A 19,001-nucleotide genomic window follows, 5' to 3' on the forward strand; every position below is an offset into this window, starting at 1 on the left:
ATATGATTTCAATTTTCTTAAATTTACTGAAGCTTGATTTGTGACCCAAGACGTGGTATATCCTGGATAATGTTCCATGTGCCCTTGAGAAGTAAGTGTTTTCTTCTGTATTTGGATGGGATGTCGTGGAGATATCAACGAGATCCATCTCATCTAATGTATCATTTAAGACTTATGTTTCCTTATTGATTTTCTATTTTGATGATCTGTCCATTGGTGTGATTGGGGTGTTAAAGTCTCCTACCATTATTGTGTTCCTGTCAATTTCTCTTTTTATGTCTGTTAGTGTTTGTCTTATGTATGGCAGTGCTCCTGTGTTGGGTGCATAGATATTTACAATTGTTATGTCTTTCTCTTGGATTGGTCTCTTGATCATTAGGTGGTGTCCTTCCTTATCACTTGTAATCTTCTTTACTTTAAGGTCTATTTTGTCTGATATGAGGATTGCTACTCCAGCTTTCTTTTGGTTTCCATTTGCATGGAATATATTTTTCCATCCTCTCACTTTCAGTCTATGTGTGTCTTGAGGTCTGAAGTGGGTTTCTTGTAGACAGCATACATATGGGTCTTTTTTTGTATCCATTCAGCCAGTCTGTGTCTTTTGGTTGGAGCATTTAATCTATTTATGTTTAAAGTAATAATCAATATATATGTTCTTATTGCCATTTTCTTTATTGTTTGGGGTTTTATTGTATAGATCTTTTTCTTCTCTTATATTTCCTGACTATATAAGGCCCTTTAACATTTGTTGTAAAGCTGGTTTGGTGGTATTGAATTCTCTTAACTTTTGCTTGTCTGAAAAGGTTTTTATTTCTCCATCAATTTTGAATGAGATCCTTGCCAGGTAGAGTAATCTTGGTTGTAGACTTTTCCCTTTCAGTACTTTAAATATATTCTGCCGTTCCCTTCTGGCCTTCAGAGTTTCTGCTGAAATTGGCTGTTAAATGTATAAGGTTTCTCTTGTATGTTATTTGTTGCTTTTCCCTTGCAGCTTTTAATATTCTTTCTTTGTGTTTAATCTTTGTTAGTTTGATTAGTATGTGTCTTGTCATGTTTTTTTGGGTTTATCCTGTATGGAACTCTTTGCACCTCTTGGACTGATTGACTATTTCCTTTTCCATGTTGGGGAAATTTTCAACTATAACCTCTTCAAAAACTTTTTCATACACTTTCTTTTTCTCTTCTTCATCTGGGACCCCTATAAATTGAATGTGCATTTGATATTGTCCCAGAGGTCCCTGAGACTATCCTCAGTTCTTTTCTGTCTTTTTACTTTATTCTGCACTTCAGAAGTTATTTCCACCATTTTGTCTTCCAGCTCACTGATTTATTCTTCTGCTTCAGATATTCTGCTATTGATTCCTCCTAGAGTATTTTTAATTTCAGTAATTGTGTTGTTTGTCTCTGTATGTTTATTCTTTAATTCTTCTAGATCTTTGTTAATTGATTCTTACACTTTCTCCATTCTGCTTTCCAGGTTTTTGATCATCTTTACTATCATTATTCTGAATTCTTTTTCAGGTAGTTTGCCCATTTCCTCTTCATTATTTAGACTTCTGTTTTTATAGTTTGTTCCTTCATTTGTGCAGTATTTTTTTGCCTTTTCATTATTCTTTTTAAAACTTATTGTGTTTGAGGTCTCCTTTTCTCAGGCTTAAAGGTTGAATTCTTTCTTCCTTTTGATTTCTGCCGTCCTAAGACTGGTGCAGTGGTTTCTGTAAACTTTGTATAGGTGAGATTTGTGCTGAGTTTTTTTGTTTGTTTGTTTGTGTTCTTCTGATGTGCAAGGCTGAGTGAGGTGGTACTCCTGTCTGCTGATGGTATGGTTTGTATTTTTGTTTTATTTTTTTGTTTGGATCAGGCATCCTGCACAGTGTGGTACTGCTGATGCTGAGTCTTGTATTCAAGTGGTTTCCTTTGTGGGAGTTCTCACTATTTAATACTCCCTAGGGTTATTTCTCGTAGTCTAGTGTCCTGGAGTCAGTGCTCCCACTCCAAAGGCTCAGGGCTTGATCTTTTACCACAACAAAGTACATATATGACAAATCCACAGCGGACATCACACCCAGTGGTGAACAGTTGGAAGTACTGCCTCTCCTTCAACAGCAGCCACCGCTTCTCTCCACATATGCCTCCCTCATGATGACTTCTGGCCTCCTCAGCCCCACTCCTCTCATGGCCATCTGTCAAGCATCAGGTGCAAGTCTTTCCTGTCCCTTTCAGTCCAAGTGAGGGTACCATCATATCCTCCTTGTTGTTTTGAACCCTATTCCATAAGATTTGGATCTGGATCCTATATAACAACTCCCATTTTTTATCATGTGTTTCCAGTGGGACAACTGCTTTTCCTCTTTTCTCCCCATGCCAGTCCTCAATCTTCTGTTGTTTTTTCATCATTGTTATATGTGCAGTGTTGTCTGACACTACATTTGTATGACGGGGAAAACATAGCTTCTTGACTTTTCTATCATTGGTCAAAGATTTATAAGTCCCTGTCTCACTGGGAGGCAGAGAACAAACTTAAACTTCTCTATTAATAACATATAGTCTTTTTGGACTTAAGTATATTCCATTCAATTTAAATCACCCACTTTCAGATAAATGAAATGTTTGGGATTTCAGCCCCTTCTTCTTACTCTTTCCCAATATGGTAGAGCTCCCATGAAAGCATGTTGGGGAAGGGTAGAGGGAACACTCAGAATCACATGCTGTTATGTGCATTCTGGATCTTTGCAGGCTGTGCTTCAGAGTGGGTTGTTGAAAAATAACACATTTCAACTGGTCTTTTGGAATCTATAATCCTCGCTATTTGTGCTTGATTGCAAAGGCCCCATGTATAATGGCCTCTTTAACTCAACCCCAGGCTTTTGTCCATCCATCTGTGACCCCTAAGTGGGGCACATGGTAATTTATGGATCCCTATGCCTCACTGCTTTCTGTGAGATGTCAAGGTACTATGTCAGACTCCTCTATCTTATAGCTTCTTCTTAGTGAAACTGCTGTCTCACTATCTCTGGGCCTTATGCACGACTTCTCTTAGAGGTCTAGGGCCTACCTCAGTGAACATGGGCAAGCACTTCATTGGTGCTTCCCTGCCCCAAGCACCTTTCTTAGGCTTCCCTATAACTTAGGTGCTTCTATTGCATCTTCACTTCACCACCTAGATTTATATTCTGAAAGAGAAAGCAGGGACAAATGCATCTGTCTTTAATCAGCTTGTTTCCTTCTTCCCCTCCACCATTGGGACTGGAAGGGGTATGCTCTATTTCCTTCTTTCTGTATGGAAGGGACTTCCCCTATATTAATGCCAATTTCCTTAGAATCATTAATCTTTCTGGTTCAGCCTTAATGGTGGAAGAGCTTCTTCCTTATACTATGGAAGAAATCCTATGACTTGAGCTGGCCAGGTCGAATTGGGAGTCCAAGATAGCTAGAGACTCGGAGCCACAGAAGATGAAAATACTCTGGTGAATAAATCCCAAATAGTACATCCATTATATGTGACACAATACTCTGGATTCCTCTAAGAGAAATTCTGTTCCCAGAATTAATCATTCTAAAAATAATAGCTAATATCTATTGACTGCTTATGATGTGCTAGAGAAAAGGAAAGATATACCCATCTGAATGCAGAGTTTCAAAGAATAGCAAGGAGAGATAAGAAAGCCTTTCTCAGTGACCAATGAAAAGAAATAGAGGAAAACAATAGAATGGGAAAGACTAGAGATCGCGTCAAGAAAATTGGAGATACCAAGGGAACATTTCATGCAAAGATGGGCACAATAAAGGACAGAAAACGTATGGACCTAAAAGAAGCAGAATATATTAAGAAAATGTGGCAAGAACACACAGAAGAACTATGCAAGAAAGATCTTCATGACACAGATAACCATGATGGTGTGATCACTCACCTAGAACCAGACATCCTGGAATCCGAAGTCAAGTGGACTTTAGGAACCATCACAATGAACAAACCTAGTGGAGGTGATGGAATTCCAGTTGAGCTATTTCAAATCCTAAAAGATGATGCTGTGAAAGTGCTGCACTCAATATGCCAGCAAATTTGGAAAACTCAGCAGTGGCCACAGGACTGGAAAAGGTCAGTTTTCATTCCAATCCCAAAGAAAGGCAATGCTAAAGAATGGTCAAACTACCACACAATTTCACTCATCTCGCACGCTAATAAAGTAATGCTGAAAATTCTCCAAGGTAGGCATTAACAGTATGCAAACTGACAACTTCCAGATGTTCAAGCTGTATTTAGAAAAAGCAGAGGAACCAGAGATCAAATTGCCAACATCCCTTGGATCACAGAAAAAGCAAAAGAGTTCCAGAAAAGCATCTACTTCTGCTTTATCAACTACACCAAAGCCTTTGACTGTGTGGATCACAATAAACTGTGGAAAATTCTTCAAGAGAGGGAAATACCTGACCACCTGACCTGCCTCTTGAGAAATCTGTATGCAGGTCAGGAAGCAACAGTTAGAACTGGACATGGAACAACAGACTGGTTCCAAATTGGGAAAGGAGTATGTCAAGGTTGTATATTGTCACCCTGCTTATTTAACTTGTATGGAGAGTACCTCATGTGAAAATGCCAGGCTGGATGAAGCATAAACTAGAATCCAGTTTGCCGGGAGAAATATCAATAACCTCAGATAAGCAGATGACACCACTCTTATGGCAAAAGCAAAGAGGAACTGAAGAGCCTCTTGATGAAAGTGAAGGAGCAGAATGAAAAAGCTGGCTTAAAGCTCAACATTCAAAAAACTAAGATCGTGGCATCTGGTCCCATTGCTTCATGGAAAACAGATAGGAAAAGAATGGAAACAGTTGAGAGACTTTATTTTCTTGGGCTCGAAAATCATGGCAGATGGTGACTGCAACCATGAAATTAAAAGATTCTTGCTCTTTTGAAGAAAAGCTATGACAAACCTAAACAGCTTATTTAAAAGCAGAGACATTACAATGCCAACAAAGGTCCGTCTAGTCAAGGCTATGGTTTTTCTAGTAGTCATGTATGGATGTGAGAGTTGTACTATAAAGAAAGCTGAGCAGTGAAGAATTGATGCTTTTGAACTGTGGTATTGGAGAAGACTCTTGAGAGTCCCCTGGACTGCAAGAAGATCCAACCAATCAATCCTAAAGGAAATCAGTCCTGAATATTCATTGGAGGGATTGATGCTGAAGCTGAAGCTTCAGTACTTTGGCCACCTGATGTGAAGAACTGACTCATTTGAAAAGACCCTGATGCTGGGAAAGATTGAAGGCAGGAGGATAAGGGGTTGGCAGAGGATGAAATGGTTGGATGGCATCACTGACTCAATGGACAAGAGTTTGAGCAAGCGCTAGGATTTGATGATGGACAGGGAAGCCTGGCATGCTGGAGTCCATGGGTTGCAAAGAGATGGAGACCACTGAGTGACTGAACTGAACTGAACTGAAGCATTGTTTAAGATACATATTTAATCCACATATAATCTTATGCTGCAAGTACTATGATCATTCCCATTTTACAAGTAAGGGGTAAGAGGTAAAGTGAAAGTTATTAAATAAGAATTACTATTTGAATATGATTCCCATTGTGAATCCAAGTCTCTTTCAGCACACCTCTGTTTTCATCCTGCTCTTTATCCTGCTGCCAGTGTTTGCTCTCCCCTAAACATCTATATTCTGTATGTCTGTCAAATCAAACTGTTTGTTGTTCCACTTATATTCTATCTATCTCATTTCCCCTCTTTTATGTTTTTGCTCTTTCTATTCTCCTTGTCTAGAATACCCTCTCCCCACCATTCTCCATCTTCCAGAACTCTGCCTAACAACCTCTGTACTCCAAACCTTTTCTGATTCCCATGGTTGGAAGGAATCTGTCTTCTATATCCTCTCCATTTTTGTGCTTTCAGTGTCTCTGCTTCAACATAGAATTAATCATGTATCATTTTGAGAGTCACTCTCAGATTCAGACTTGCACTCACACCTTTGTTCCTTCACAGCAGTCAGCACAGAGACTAAATAAGTGAGTGGGTGGAAGATATTCTACACACAGTGGACCATTCCTGCTGCAGAAGTCAGTCAAAGAATTGTATCAGGAACTTGCCTGGATCCAGAGCTGGAAACCTACAAACAGCATTACATGAGATCCTGGAGACAACCTCTTTCATCTGTGACTCACATGTGGAAATTCAGTACAAGGAATCAACAAAGGACTGGAGGGACCTTGTGTCTATATGACCTTCTGTTCCAAAACTGACCTCCTCACTCCTTGGAGGCAAAACCCCTGCCTATTTTCCTCTATCTGATGATTATTCTTTTCAAGTTCCAATGAACCTCTCACCTCCCACCAATTTGTTATAGCTGAAGCAAGTGCCAAACACATTTTCCCTCCATGCCTCTTTATTGCTTAGAAAAATTGTGCTGTATTTGGAGCTCTTTGAGCATCTGTAAAGGAGTAATTGGTTCAAGCAACTCCAGGAGGTGATGTGTGGCCTGGTGGGTGTACCTCAGGAGAGAGGCTGACCTGGTGACCAGAAGGCATTTGGTTCCTGGGAGGCATGAAGAATGACCACTGCTCACCACTTGTGTGATGATAACACACTCTGGCCTTGGACTTGCTTTGTCTTCCAATATGAGAAAGCCCTTTTCCCCACCACCTACTTTTCCTGTGGCCAAGGCCTCTTCTCATCATAATCTGCTTTCCCACATGGCTCCAACACCACATCCAAATAGCTCCATGTACATTTCAGCTAAATGTGCTCAAACATCTCCCAAAGGGGGCAATTCTCCCATTAGGAGAAATCAAAGGCAGGAACACTAGAGTCGTCCTGGGGTAATTCTGGTTTCTCTGGAGCCCTGGAGTCTAGATTATGAAGTCTGTTGGATGAGATGCACTCTGCTTGACAGAGGGAAGGAAGGTATCTTTTGTGCAGTTTAAGATTCTCTCAGGAGTGAGTTCAGTTCAGTTCAGTCGCTCAGTCATGTCTGACTCTTTGTGACCCCATGAATTGCAGCACGCCAGGCCTCCCTGTCCATCACCATCTCCCGGAGTTCACGCAGACTCACATCCATCGAGTCCATGATGCCATCCAGCCATCTCATCCTCTGTCGTCCCCTTCTCCTCCTGCCCCCAATCCCTCCCAGCATCAGAGTCTTTTCCAATGAGTCAATTCTTCGCATGAGGTGGCCAAAGTACTGGAGTTTCAGCTTTAGCATCATTCCTTCCAAAGAAATCCCAGGGCTGATTTCCTTTAGAATGGACTGGTTGGATCTCCTTGCAGTCCAAGGGACTCTCAAGAGTCTTCTCCAACACCACAGTTCAAAAGCATCAATTCTTTGGCACTCAGCCTTCTTCACAGTCCAGCCCTCACATCCATACATGACCACTGGAAAAACCATAGCCTTCCTTGACTAGCCAGACCTTTGTTGGCAAAGTAATGTCTCTGCTTTTGAATAAGCTATCTAGGTTGGTCATAACTTTTCTTCCAAGGAGTAAGCGTTTTTTAATTTCATGGCTGCAATCACCATCTGCAGTGATTTTGAAGCCCAAAAAATAAAGTCTGACACTGTTTCCACTGTTTCCCCATCTATTTCCCATGAAGTGATGGGACCAGATACCATGATCTTCATTTTCTGAATGTTGAGCTTTAAGCCAGCTTTTTCACTCTCCTCTTTCACTTCCATCAAGAGGCATTTTAGTTCCTCTTCACTTTCTGCCATAAGGGTGGTGTCATCTGCATATCTGAGGTGATTGATATTTCTCCCAGCAACTCCCAATATAAAATTATATATAAACATTTATATATCTCAGCACACTAAAAGTATCTTAAGCTTAGCATTAATTAGTCTTGAGAAGAAAAGGGTAAACACAAGTGCTATTCATTTATTACCTTAACACCAGTTAGATCAATGAACAATCTCCGTGTAAACAGCACTATTCATTAAACAAAAAAGGTGATTTTAAAATGAAGGTTTTTTTCCTTTAAATTTTTAAAGAATGAAATGAAGGAGGAGCGTGAATGTGAATGTAAACATGGAGTAGTGGTTCTCTGATTGATTTGCATGCATGAGTATTCTCTTGGGCTGGCAGCTTGAGAGATGTGACCAAGATGAGGCTGGTTGCTGGTGTGAGCTACTATTGTTCTAAAAATGCCTTAAAGAACTTCTCTGTTTCAAGGTTTAATTGTTTAAATGGCTATAACTTCACTAATATATACTAACATGTAGAAGATTATCAGGGAAATTACTTTAATAGTGTGGTTAAGATTCCATCTGTTAATTATTTCATCTGATAACAATGTAACACTTTTATTCACTGGAAACTCACAAATCACACTTATATTTACAAAGGTTGTTTCCATTAAGTTTAAATGAAGAGAGGTTAGTACAATATAAAAAGGAAAAAGGGGCTGAATTCTTTTGACAGATACAATTGGTAACACTCTACTTTTAAAGAATTATCTTATTAGGAGAAGAGTCAGGATAGGAGTAATAAATAAAAATGCAGTTATTACATTTGTGAAAATGCAGATAACCCCAAATATTTACTGGCTTGGCTTTAGAATAAATCATATAGTTTTTTAAAATCAGAATTTATAAACAGTTTGGCTAGCCTAATGTTAAAGTGAGTTTACATATTCTGAGGGTACAATAATTGGGCTGAAAGTGAGTCTCCTGGGTGGTGATAGAGGAAAATGTTGGTTGAAACACCATTGTTGGGTAAAACACCAACACTTAATTAAACACACACACACACATAAGCAAACAACTAAATAACACTTTAACTACAGAAAAGTGTAAATTGCCCAAATGTGGGTCATTTGAGTCAATCCCAGATCAGTTCCCATTTGTATAGTCTCTGCTTCAAAATGAATCCAGAAGAAATGAGGACAAATATACACAATTACCACAGATATGTGATAATACAAACAGATTTAGGCAACTCTGTGGTGTGTTGTTTGGCAACATGTAAGGAAGATTGTCAAAACACTTCTATGATCACAGGGATACTGAAAGTCAGGGGAGGGGGATTACCGAGACTCTGAGGTTGAATCTTCCTGATTATAACCCAGGACAAGGATTCTTTTTTTCTCCTGATGTAGAGTTCAGAGATCTGTAAAGAGCTCAGGGCTCATTGGTTCATAGAATAAGGATGAAAAAGTGAGAGTGTTTCTCCATAATAAGCCACAGTGGATGGGGTCCAAACAAATTGCTCAGTGTCACTTATCCATGCTCATCACTTGTATAGCTGAAAATCACTTTCATAAACTATGACCTCAGTGGTCTCTCCCAACAGTCCTATAAGGTAGTCCTGTTTTATTGAACAAAACTGAGATGCAGAGGGAATAAACATCTAGATCACGTGATTTAGAACTTGAACCCAGGTCTTTGAATTTCAAGTAGAGCTCATCTTTGAAAAAGAGGATGTGTTCTGGAAAAATGGTCCATGCCTTAGCAAAATGGCCACACAGATTACGTTCATTGCCAGTGGCAAACTCCACTCCTTTCTCCTTGATACTGAAGTTTCTGACATCATTTACTTTAAAGTGTCAGGAACTGGATATGTTCCTCATTTTAGGATTGCCTGTCTTCACACAAAAGAATGATGAGCTTTCAAGGATCAGAGGAAAAGAGATTTTTTGGTTCTTTTCCTTGAAATGACACCATTACAGATAACTAATGACCTGATTATGAGAAAAATTCTTTTCTGGCAACCAGAATCCAAGAGAATGTTCTAATGAAATAATAAGATCTGAGTGGAATAGCTCATTGTGATGGCATGAACTGTCTCCCCATGAGGCAGTACACCCCACTCTGTAACTCATGCTTTTATCTCCATTGTTCTATATTCTGTTGGCTTTTGACTTTCCTGCACTGACTGGATACACAATGAGGTAAGATGAAGTATGAATATAGAAAACCAACTGTGGCCTCTGCCTGACACCTAAATATCTGGATATAACTCGATGACTCCAATGACTTCTGCCAATTCATTTTGCTATTTAAATGTTTTTACACACAGTAGGTAATCAGTAAATGTCAGCTCCTTAATCTTGCTGGTGTCGTGCACAGTACGTTGAGCAGGTATCAGTAAATGTTAGCTGCTGTGGTTTGTGTCAAGCCGCACTGCATTTTATGACTGCAGAAGCATCCAGCTCCTTGACAGCAGCGACGTGTGAAAACAGTTGCCCTTTCCCCATGCAGCCTGTGAACTTGGTTATTGATAAACTGTGCTCCAAGTACTGGCTTTTGCGTTTTGAATTGTGAAATACCAGTGGGTTACTTCAGCCTGATACAATCCACCTCCTCCGTGGCTGGCAGGCGGCTGGTTTTGAGGTCGAGGTCAGCACTGGACTTACTCCCATGGTGGGAGGGCCGCCAGTCGAGCAGCAGCATCTTCTTGAAGTACTTCTTGGTGTTGTTCTTCACTGTCACGAAGCACACGGTGTTGATCATGCTGTTGCTCATGGCGATGCACTCCACAACATAAAAGGCTGTGAGGTAATGCTTTTCCTTCACGAACACAGTGGGGAAGAAGTCGCGCACGATTGTGAAGCCATAGAAGGGCGCCCAGCACAGAACATAAGCCGTGAGGATACACATGAGTACCAGTACCGTCTTCCGGCGGCAGCGCAGCCTCTTCCGGATCTGCTCAGTCTGGAAACCCGGGACCGCTTTGAACCAGAGCTCCTGGGAGATCCTGGCATAGCACAGGGTCATGGTGACCACGGGGCCCAGGAACTCGATGCCAAAGACAAAGAGGAAGTAGGATTTATAGTAGAGCTGCTGGTCCACTGGCCAGACCTGGCCGCAGAAGATCTTTTTCTGGTTTTTGACAATGAAGAGGACGGTTTCCTTTGTGAAGTAGGCTGATGGGATGGAGATGAGAATGGATACCATCCAGACCAAAGCGATCAGGAAGGAGGCTGTCTGATAATTCATTCGTGGTTTCAAGGGGTGAACGATAGCGAGATATCTGGTGGGGGAGGGAAGCATCAGTAGCAATGATGTATGCTAATGTATGCTTGTAATCATTATTAGTTTTTAACTAACCCAAACACCCACAGCAGCAGACAAAATGGCACAATGACTCCCCATGTACCTATTTTCCAGCGTCAACGTACTTCATTTTCTTTTAGCAACATCATTTGGCATTTGGAGGAGAGGAGAGGTTTAGTGGGAACAGCACAGGATTTGGGTCAAACAGATAGAATAAATCCTGGCTTTTTACCTGATTGGCTTTGGGGGTCTAGAGTGAATCAGTCTCTCTGAGATTCCATTCCTTCCTTTCCTCGAATGCAACATGGGATAAAATGACACCTACCTTGTAGGGCTTCTGTGAATATTAAATATTACAGTGTTTGTGAAGTGCTTAGCATGTACTAGATATTCAATAAATACATGGAGGTCTATCATGATTATAAATCCTATTGATACCAACTGACTTTTCAGCTTGCCATTCTGACTAAGAATATAATTCTTTCAAAACTCTCCAATTCACAGATCTCCTGGTGTAGAGGCGAAAGGTCTGCGGACTAGAACTTTCTCTCTGCTACCCTCAGGTTTCATTCTGCATTACAGAGCTGGAGGGTAGGGGTAGTTTAGGGTGGAATCTGAACAATCTAGTGAGATGTAAATGACTTGCCCAAGTTCACTTGGTGCAGGGAATGGAATGTAGGCTCCTGACACAAACCTTTTACACCCACCTCCGTGGGCTGTCTCAAGCTCAGATGAAAAGGTATGTAAAGTTGCCTTGACACCATCAAGCAGCATATAGCATAAAGCTTTTATCCTCTTTCCAATCAGCAACACTGCCCGGGAAAGAGGTTGGAGCCCTTAGTGGGAAATGAGCTCATTTGTGTAGGTTGAACATTTCCTTTCTAGAGAAACTTAATAACACCTATTTAGGTAATTTAGTGCCCTGGAATCATTGTTCTGCATTTTATGGGTCAAGAGGAAGAGGTGGTGGAGAAAGGTGGAGGAAGAAAAGAGGCATGAGGGGTTGGGAAGAAGCAATTCAGTCTTGGAGATGAATATATACCTCATACCTGGAGCTTGAGTCAGGTTATGACCAACAGCAGGAAGACACCCATAGATTTCTATCTAGCCTTCCCTGGTGGCTCAGATGGTAAAGCGTCTGCCTACAATGCGGGAGACCTGGGTTCGATCCCTGGATAGGGAAGAGCCTCTGGAGAAGGAAATGGCAACCCACTCCAGTATTCTTGCCTGGAAAATCCCATGGATGGAGGAGCGTGGTAGGCTACAGTCCAGGGGTCACAGAGAGTCGGACATGACTGAGCGACTTCACTTTGACTTTCACTTTACACTTTTTGGTAACTAGACCCTTTGGTCACCTTTCCAAGTTTCTGACTTGACCAAGGCAGCCTTCTGGAGTGCTATTTCTGTCTGTCCCTGGCAATAATCTGTCATGAGGTTGTTTTACTTGCTTTTGCCTTCCCCTTCCCCACTGGCAGCTCTGACCTATTGACTTCAATTAGGAGATCTCATGGCAGCCTTGTTCACTCCAGGTTGCAGCTTTCTGAAGACCTGAGATAAAACTGGATCTCATCCCAACCACTGGCTGCACCCTAGCTATATAAAGTAATGAGCAGTGCTTGCTAGAGTTCTTTACCCATCCATGGGTCCCAGTTTTTCCAAGTTAACCTGCACGAATTGCCTGGATAGCACAAGGCTCACAGGGCTGGAGATCAGGACAAGTGGGTTAGCTCATCCTTCACTGGGGCAGGGACATCTCACAATCCCTGTCTCTCTGTGATGCTGAGTGTATCAGTTTCCTGTTGCTGCTATAACAAATTACTACAAACTCAGTGGCTTAAACAAATTTATTATCTTATAGTTTTAAAGTCTGAAGTCTGACATGTATCTTACCGGGCTAACATGAAGGTGTTGGTAGGCCTGTGTTCCTTTCTGGAGGCTCTTAGGGAAAAATCTCATTTGTTTTTCCATTAGAGCTGCCTGCATTACTTGGCTTATGGCCCCCTTATATGTTCAAAGCCGTCAATGATCAGTCAAGTCCTGCCCACAACACATCACCCTGATACTGACTTTTCTGCCTCCCTCTTGCACATTTAAGGACTGTTGTGATTACACTGAGCCCACCCAGATAATCCAGTATAATGACTTTATTTTATGATCAGCTAATTAGCAACCTTAATTCCTCTTAGGTATAACATGTTCTGGGGATTAAGATGTGGATATCTTGGGAGTCATTATTATGCTTCTCATAGTGAGTCCAAAGTCCTTACATAATGCAGAACTAGTTCAGGACTTAATAACTCTCCCAATCTGATTCCAGCATGAGAAGTTTCTCAGTAACCAATGCTAGAGAGAATTTCTACAGCCCTGCTTACTCTGCTGTCAACTCTTAAATTCTAATTCCTTTTCACTCAGTAACTTCTTCCTTATCCTATAGGATTCTCCAAAATTCAGAGCTTTATTTTATGATTTATTGTTATCAAATAAATCATAAAATAAAGCACACTCCCCAGGCATTATTCAGAAGCCCTGGATTTTAGCTCTGTACCTAAATCCTCAGATAAATCACTTACACCCCTGGGACTTAGTTTCTTCATCTGTGAAAGAGAGATAAAAATAACTTTACAGACAACCTTTTTGAAAGGTTCCATTTGAGAAGGTAAATGTATATAAAGCATGCTAGAAGCTATAATACTTTGTTTAAACTCATCTTTTCCTATGACTCTTTCATTGGCAAGAGGGACATCTGTAAATTCTTTGTTGCCATCTATCTGCTTGCCTGTTTCTTGAGGTCAACACTCTCCTTCTGGTGTCTCTGTGACTTCAAATAGCATCTCTTCTAGGCCCTCTGAACATGAACATTGCTCTTCTCCTGCTGCCGGTGTCAGGGTTTGTTCTGAGTATGATGTAGTCCCCATGCCTACAGATACAAGCCAATTATTTAATATTAATGTCATCTCAACAAAAGTAAGAGTTTGGCCATCATCTATCCTTCTTATCATTTTGCCTTATTTTTCAGTTGGTTTGAAACTGAGTAAGAAAGAGGGATGCTATTTATTAGAGTCATGAATTTTAAGAGCTGAAATTCCATATGTGCTTTGATATCTACAATAAGTTTAGCTGTGAGTTCCTCTGTTTTCACCAGATGTATCCCTCCTCCTGGTGGGAAAGTCTCCTGTCCTGCTAGTTTCTCTGTCAGTGGGAATAACTGTGCCCCCAACCCACAACTAATGGGTTTCACTTCCCTGCCAGTTGGCAAAATCATTGAAACAAGCCAATCACATCCTCCCATGGGAGCTAAGGTCACCTCAGTCTCTTGCCACTGTAAAGCCTGCTGTCCACAGCCCCTGCTGGTTCATTCTGTTCCTGAGTGCAACTCCCACACGGCACACATGGTCCTGCCTGGTGTGCAGTGTTCTCCTCCCTTGGGCTCGGAGTATAGGAGACCAACCAACTGCTGTCAGCCTCACTGTTCTAGCTTCAAGTGTTGTGTGTTCAGTCATCTACTGCTATTGAAACTAGAGTCCTGCCTTGATCCACGAAGTATAGCAGGTGGTCAGAATAGCACACTCAGATTACCGCAACTTCCTCAGGAAGTGTTCCCAGACTGCATCACCGGCATAATCATTGTGTCTTCCTCTGAGTTACTCTTAACTTATCAAGAGATTATTCAAGTTTTTGTGTGCAAGTAAAGCTCCCAAAGGTCAAAGACTGTGTCTTCTACTCCTTTATGTTTCCACACACATAGGCTGGGCATACAGTAGGATTCAGCAACCTGTAGATCTACCAGGTTGAAGCAGATGCTATTGATATCTCCCTATATCCCTTTGCTTTTATCACTTCAGTGCATACCTGTCCACTCCCACCAGCTAACACCTGCATTACTTTGTTGGAAGGTCTTCTCTGGCTTCCAGAGTACTCTTGGTAACCTGCACAGAATTTCCAGAGGCCCTCACAAATGACTTATGAGATTTGGTATATAAATAGCTCAGCTCCCTCACCCACCTCCCACTCCTGGGATAACTCTGAGGTGTGATCTACACCAGCTCCAAGAGTTCTGTGGCAAGAATAAAAATCAGTTTCCCCCAGTGGAAATTTGTTCAGTGACACAGCTTTTATTGACTGCCTTCCCTTGCTGCATTTCCCATCTGCCTGAAGGTGCTTCCTGGGTGCTACCTGCACATGAATCCTTGTCTCAGGGTCTATTTTGGGAGTAAACCAAACTAAGGCACAGGTTTGAGGCTCTTTGCTAAGCACAAAGGAAACATAAAGATAGAAGACGTGGTTATTGTGCTTAAAATACAGTGTCCTTTGGAAAAGACTATCTGTGTCCCCATACATGAGACTGAAAGAGAGATTGGCATCAGACTACAAAGACTACGAGGTGCTAGACTCAGAACTTGGCATGTGTTCTACAGGCATTGAAACTTTTGGAGGTTTTGTAAGGAATGAAATATATTAGAAAGACCCTTCAGTGGTGATATTCTGATGCTTATGAATGAGTATGGATTTCAGGGGGCAGTCAGGATCTCCTGTAGGGGTGAAGAGACAAGTTAGAGGAGCATAGTGATGGTCCAGCCATGACTTGCCAAGAGATGAGGCTGGAGGGACTATTGCCAGGACCTGGTGCAGGGCTGCATCTGGCAAAGGGGGTGTGTGGGTGGGGGTAGAATGGGGAGAAAAGCAAAGGATGATGGCAGTATTACCTGCTTGTGTGACTGGGAGATGGTGGGATTGCTGACAGAGCTGGAAGCTGACTGAGGCAGAGCTAGTTTGGGGTGGAAAAGGAACCACTCCTGTATTGTAACAGGATGTTTACTTCCTGAGAATCTCCAATATTAAAAAAAAGAGAGAGAGAAGCCTCACAACTACATTATAAAGACAAAGATTTCAGTGGAACAAAGGGGATGAGGACAGTGGTAACTCCCACTTGAGCAGACAACAGAGTCACTCAGGGAATTGGGTAAAATGCAAATACTTAGGCTCTAGCCAGGGGATTCCCATTCAGTAGGGCCCCAAGAATCAGACTTTGTATCATTGTATCAAACATATTTCCCCTGGGGTATTTTGTGTAGTTGGTTGATAGGTAAGTTTCATAAACACGGTGGGTTCAGGGCTTGAGAGCCTCACAGTTGTGATAACAAAATTGTTTTTTTCCTACAGGAATTAAGTTATAAGAAGGAAGATGCCTCTTATATCTGCATGTGTATTATATTATCATAAATGAAAAAATCAGTGGTTTGATTAAAAAGGACAATGGACCTAAATAGCACTGAGAACTGGAAAAAACAAGTTGAAAGGTGATAAAAAGGAAAAAGATGATTAAAAATACATCATCAAAATGAGTTTCAGCATAACTCACAATGATGAACCAAGAAGATAGGACACAAACTGGCTTCTTAAAAAGAGCCACTGGAGGTTCAGTGTTGGCCTACTACTGTTTACATAAATAAAACGTGTCAAATTTGTCTGAAGCTGTAATTAGATATTTACAGCAGATCAAGGACTTCCAGAACATATCATGCAAATATATGCAAATAAGCAGAGGGATATATGCAAAAAAGAAAGGCAAGAATGTCCTTCTCTCTTTTTTACAAGCAAACCATGCAATTATCCCATTGTAAAATCAGCTTTGCATCAAAGTTACCAGAAACCAGAGTACATATTGTATTATTCCATATTTGTGAAGTTAAAAAACAGGTAAAATGAAACTATGATACTAGAAATCAGATTGATGGTTGCCTGGGGTGGGAGGATTGACTGGTAAGGGGCACAAGGAAGCTTTCTAGGGGATGAAAATGTTCTATATCTTGATTTGGGTTGTGGTTACAAGAAAAACTTTGCACATGCTGCCTTGACTGGAAGCTGCCTTGTCTATAATGTAGCTAAGTAGTAACTTGCTTAAACCTGCTGCTTTTGCTTGTGTGTTGGAGAGGCTCATGGTTATATGACATACCTGTATCTGAAGCAGATGTGGTATATGGCGGCATGGCCGAGAGCTAGGGGTTTAGGAGACTCACTCTTGCCTACATTTGGAAGAATATGAGCCACAACTGAAAAAGCCAACCCTCCTTTTGCCTCCATAGATCGGCAAACATTTGAATCTGGAGTAAAGCCAGTTGTTAGAGCTGAAGCGAGGAAAGAGGAGACCTGGGGCACCATGTTTCCCGTGCCTGACATCCTCACCTGTCAATAGCAATGGCCAGCAGGGCATTGGTGGAGACGTAGAGTGAGACGGTGCGCAGGTAGTTGATAGAGGCACAGAGCACATGGCCATGCTCCCAGGAGAGCTGGTGCACCACATAGTAGTCCATCTCAAATGGGCAGCAGACGATGGCTACCAGGAAGTCGGAGATGGCCAGGTTAGCAATGAGCAGGTTGGTGAGGCTGCGCAGCTTTTTATAGCGGGTGAGGGCAGTGATAAAGACAAAGTTGCCAATACCACAAGTCAGCATGATACCCACAAGTGCCACCCCGATAATGATCTTGGCTGCAAAGAAGGTCTGAGTCTTGGTCATATCCTCATCCTCATCCAGAGGGAGGTCATAATCACCATAACTGAAGTTGAAGGGGAGGGAGGAGGCATATTCTTGGGGTATACTGAAGTTGGTTGGAAAACTAGCATTTCCATTCTGGGCTGCCATGGTGAAGCTTGCCAGTGAGCGGTGAGTGGGAGACTCCAGGGTCTGCAGACTCTGAGCTAGGGTCCAGATCTTCTGCTCCCATGAGGCCAGAGACCCTAGCACCCTGCCCACATCCTTGGGGAGTCAACATGCCATCCTCGATCCTGGAAGGAGACACAGCCAGTTGATAAGATACAGGTGAACACCTGGTAGCATCTTCTCAAGAGTCCCCCCGGGTGTAGGCAAACCAGATCCAGTGTCTACCCTCAGGCAGAACTGCCCCTGGTACAGTGAGGAGGACATATGATATCTGGAAATTGGGAAACCCCTACTGACTGGCTGTCAGGAGGGATTTGGGCATGGGTTGGTTTGGACTCCCCAGAGACACCCAAGAAGAGTGTATATCTTTGCTCTTTGCCCAGTGGCCAAGACCAGTTTGACTGCCCAGTCACCCTCCCCTGTCCCCCAGGAAGCCCCCATGGGGGTCTTTCAGAAGTTTTCCCCAGCTGCTCAGGCAGCTGACTCAGGACTCTATGGGAGTCACAATGTTGTGCCAGCTGTGGCCAGGGACAATGAAGCCAGAGGATGTGGATACAGGAGGGTCTTTTCTCCAAAGCAGGGACTGCTTCCTCTCTAGGTCAGTTCACAGACTTGAAAATCACCAGTGTCACATGAACAGGCTGAGTCATCTTGGGCCAGTGATTTATGCTCTCTGAATTCCAGTTTTCCTATAAACCAAAATCCTGATGCCTAGCCCAGGGCCTGGCACAGAGGAGGGGCTGTTGAAGGGATGAATGAAGATCCCAACCAAGATTCTGCAGGTGGAGAAGCCTGTGGGTGGGAGGGAATTCCTCTGCTGCTTCTTGAGGCCATTTTAGAAAAAACTCCTGTCTGCTTCCCTTCCCTGCCTCCACTCTTGATCTGCCCCCTCACCAGGCCCCCAGTTCCCCTTCCAGCCTTGACTGGGAGGCACCACATCTCCTTAAAGGGTCTGTGTCCTCTGAAAGTGGTGGCCGCTCTAAGATATTGCTTAACTGAAAGCAGACGCCCAAGGGGTGGGGGTGTGGGGGCAGGGGGAGTGTCAGTGAGGATCCAGGAGGGCCTGAGGGCTGACGTATCCTTTATGGCCTAAGTTCTCTACATTCTTGGTGCCTCTAGATGCCCATGGGGGAGGAAATAGTCTCTGAAGTACTGAGCCCTCAGAAGATAGGGTACCGTTGGGTTCGCGGTGTCCGAGGCACTGGGAAAAGAATCCAGACCCAGCACCCGCGGAATACCACCCCTCACCTACCCCTCACCTACCCCCCACCCCCACGCTCATCCACCTTCCCCCACCTCCTAGCACACTGGGAAGGACTCCCAAGAGTCGGAGCCACGGGATGCTGGACG

General features: G+C 42.5%; 1 protein-coding gene across 1 annotated transcript; it reads right to left on the reverse strand.

Moving 5' to 3' along the window:
* Positions 1 to 10,272: 10,272 nt before the first annotated feature.
* PROKR2 (prokineticin receptor 2) lies at positions 10,273 to 17,633 on the reverse strand. The gene is made up of 2 exons (XM_052651096.1): positions 17,176 to 17,633; positions 10,273 to 10,969 (listed from the first exon to the last, which is right to left on the reverse strand). The coding sequence occupies exons 1-2, from the start codon at positions 17,631 to 17,633 to the stop codon at positions 10,273 to 10,275; spliced, it is 1,155 nt and encodes a 384-aa protein (XP_052507056.1).
* Between the last annotated feature and the right edge of the window lie 1,368 nt (positions 17,634 to 19,001).

This window comes from Budorcas taxicolor, chromosome 13 (assembly GCF_023091745.1).
Source record: "Budorcas taxicolor isolate Tak-1 chromosome 13, Takin1.1, whole genome shotgun sequence".
Lineage (NCBI taxonomy): Eukaryota > Metazoa > Chordata > Mammalia > Artiodactyla > Bovidae > Budorcas > Budorcas taxicolor.

Coding starts and splice junctions, on each gene's coding strand:
- PROKR2 (XM_052651096.1), bottom strand. CDS start 17,633: ATGGCAGCCCAGAATGGAAATGCTAGTTTTCCAACCAACTTCAGTATA. Junction 10,970..17,175: donor CTGGCCATTGCTATTGACAG/GTGAGGATGTCA, acceptor CTCCCCCACCAG/ATATCTCGCTATCGTTCACC.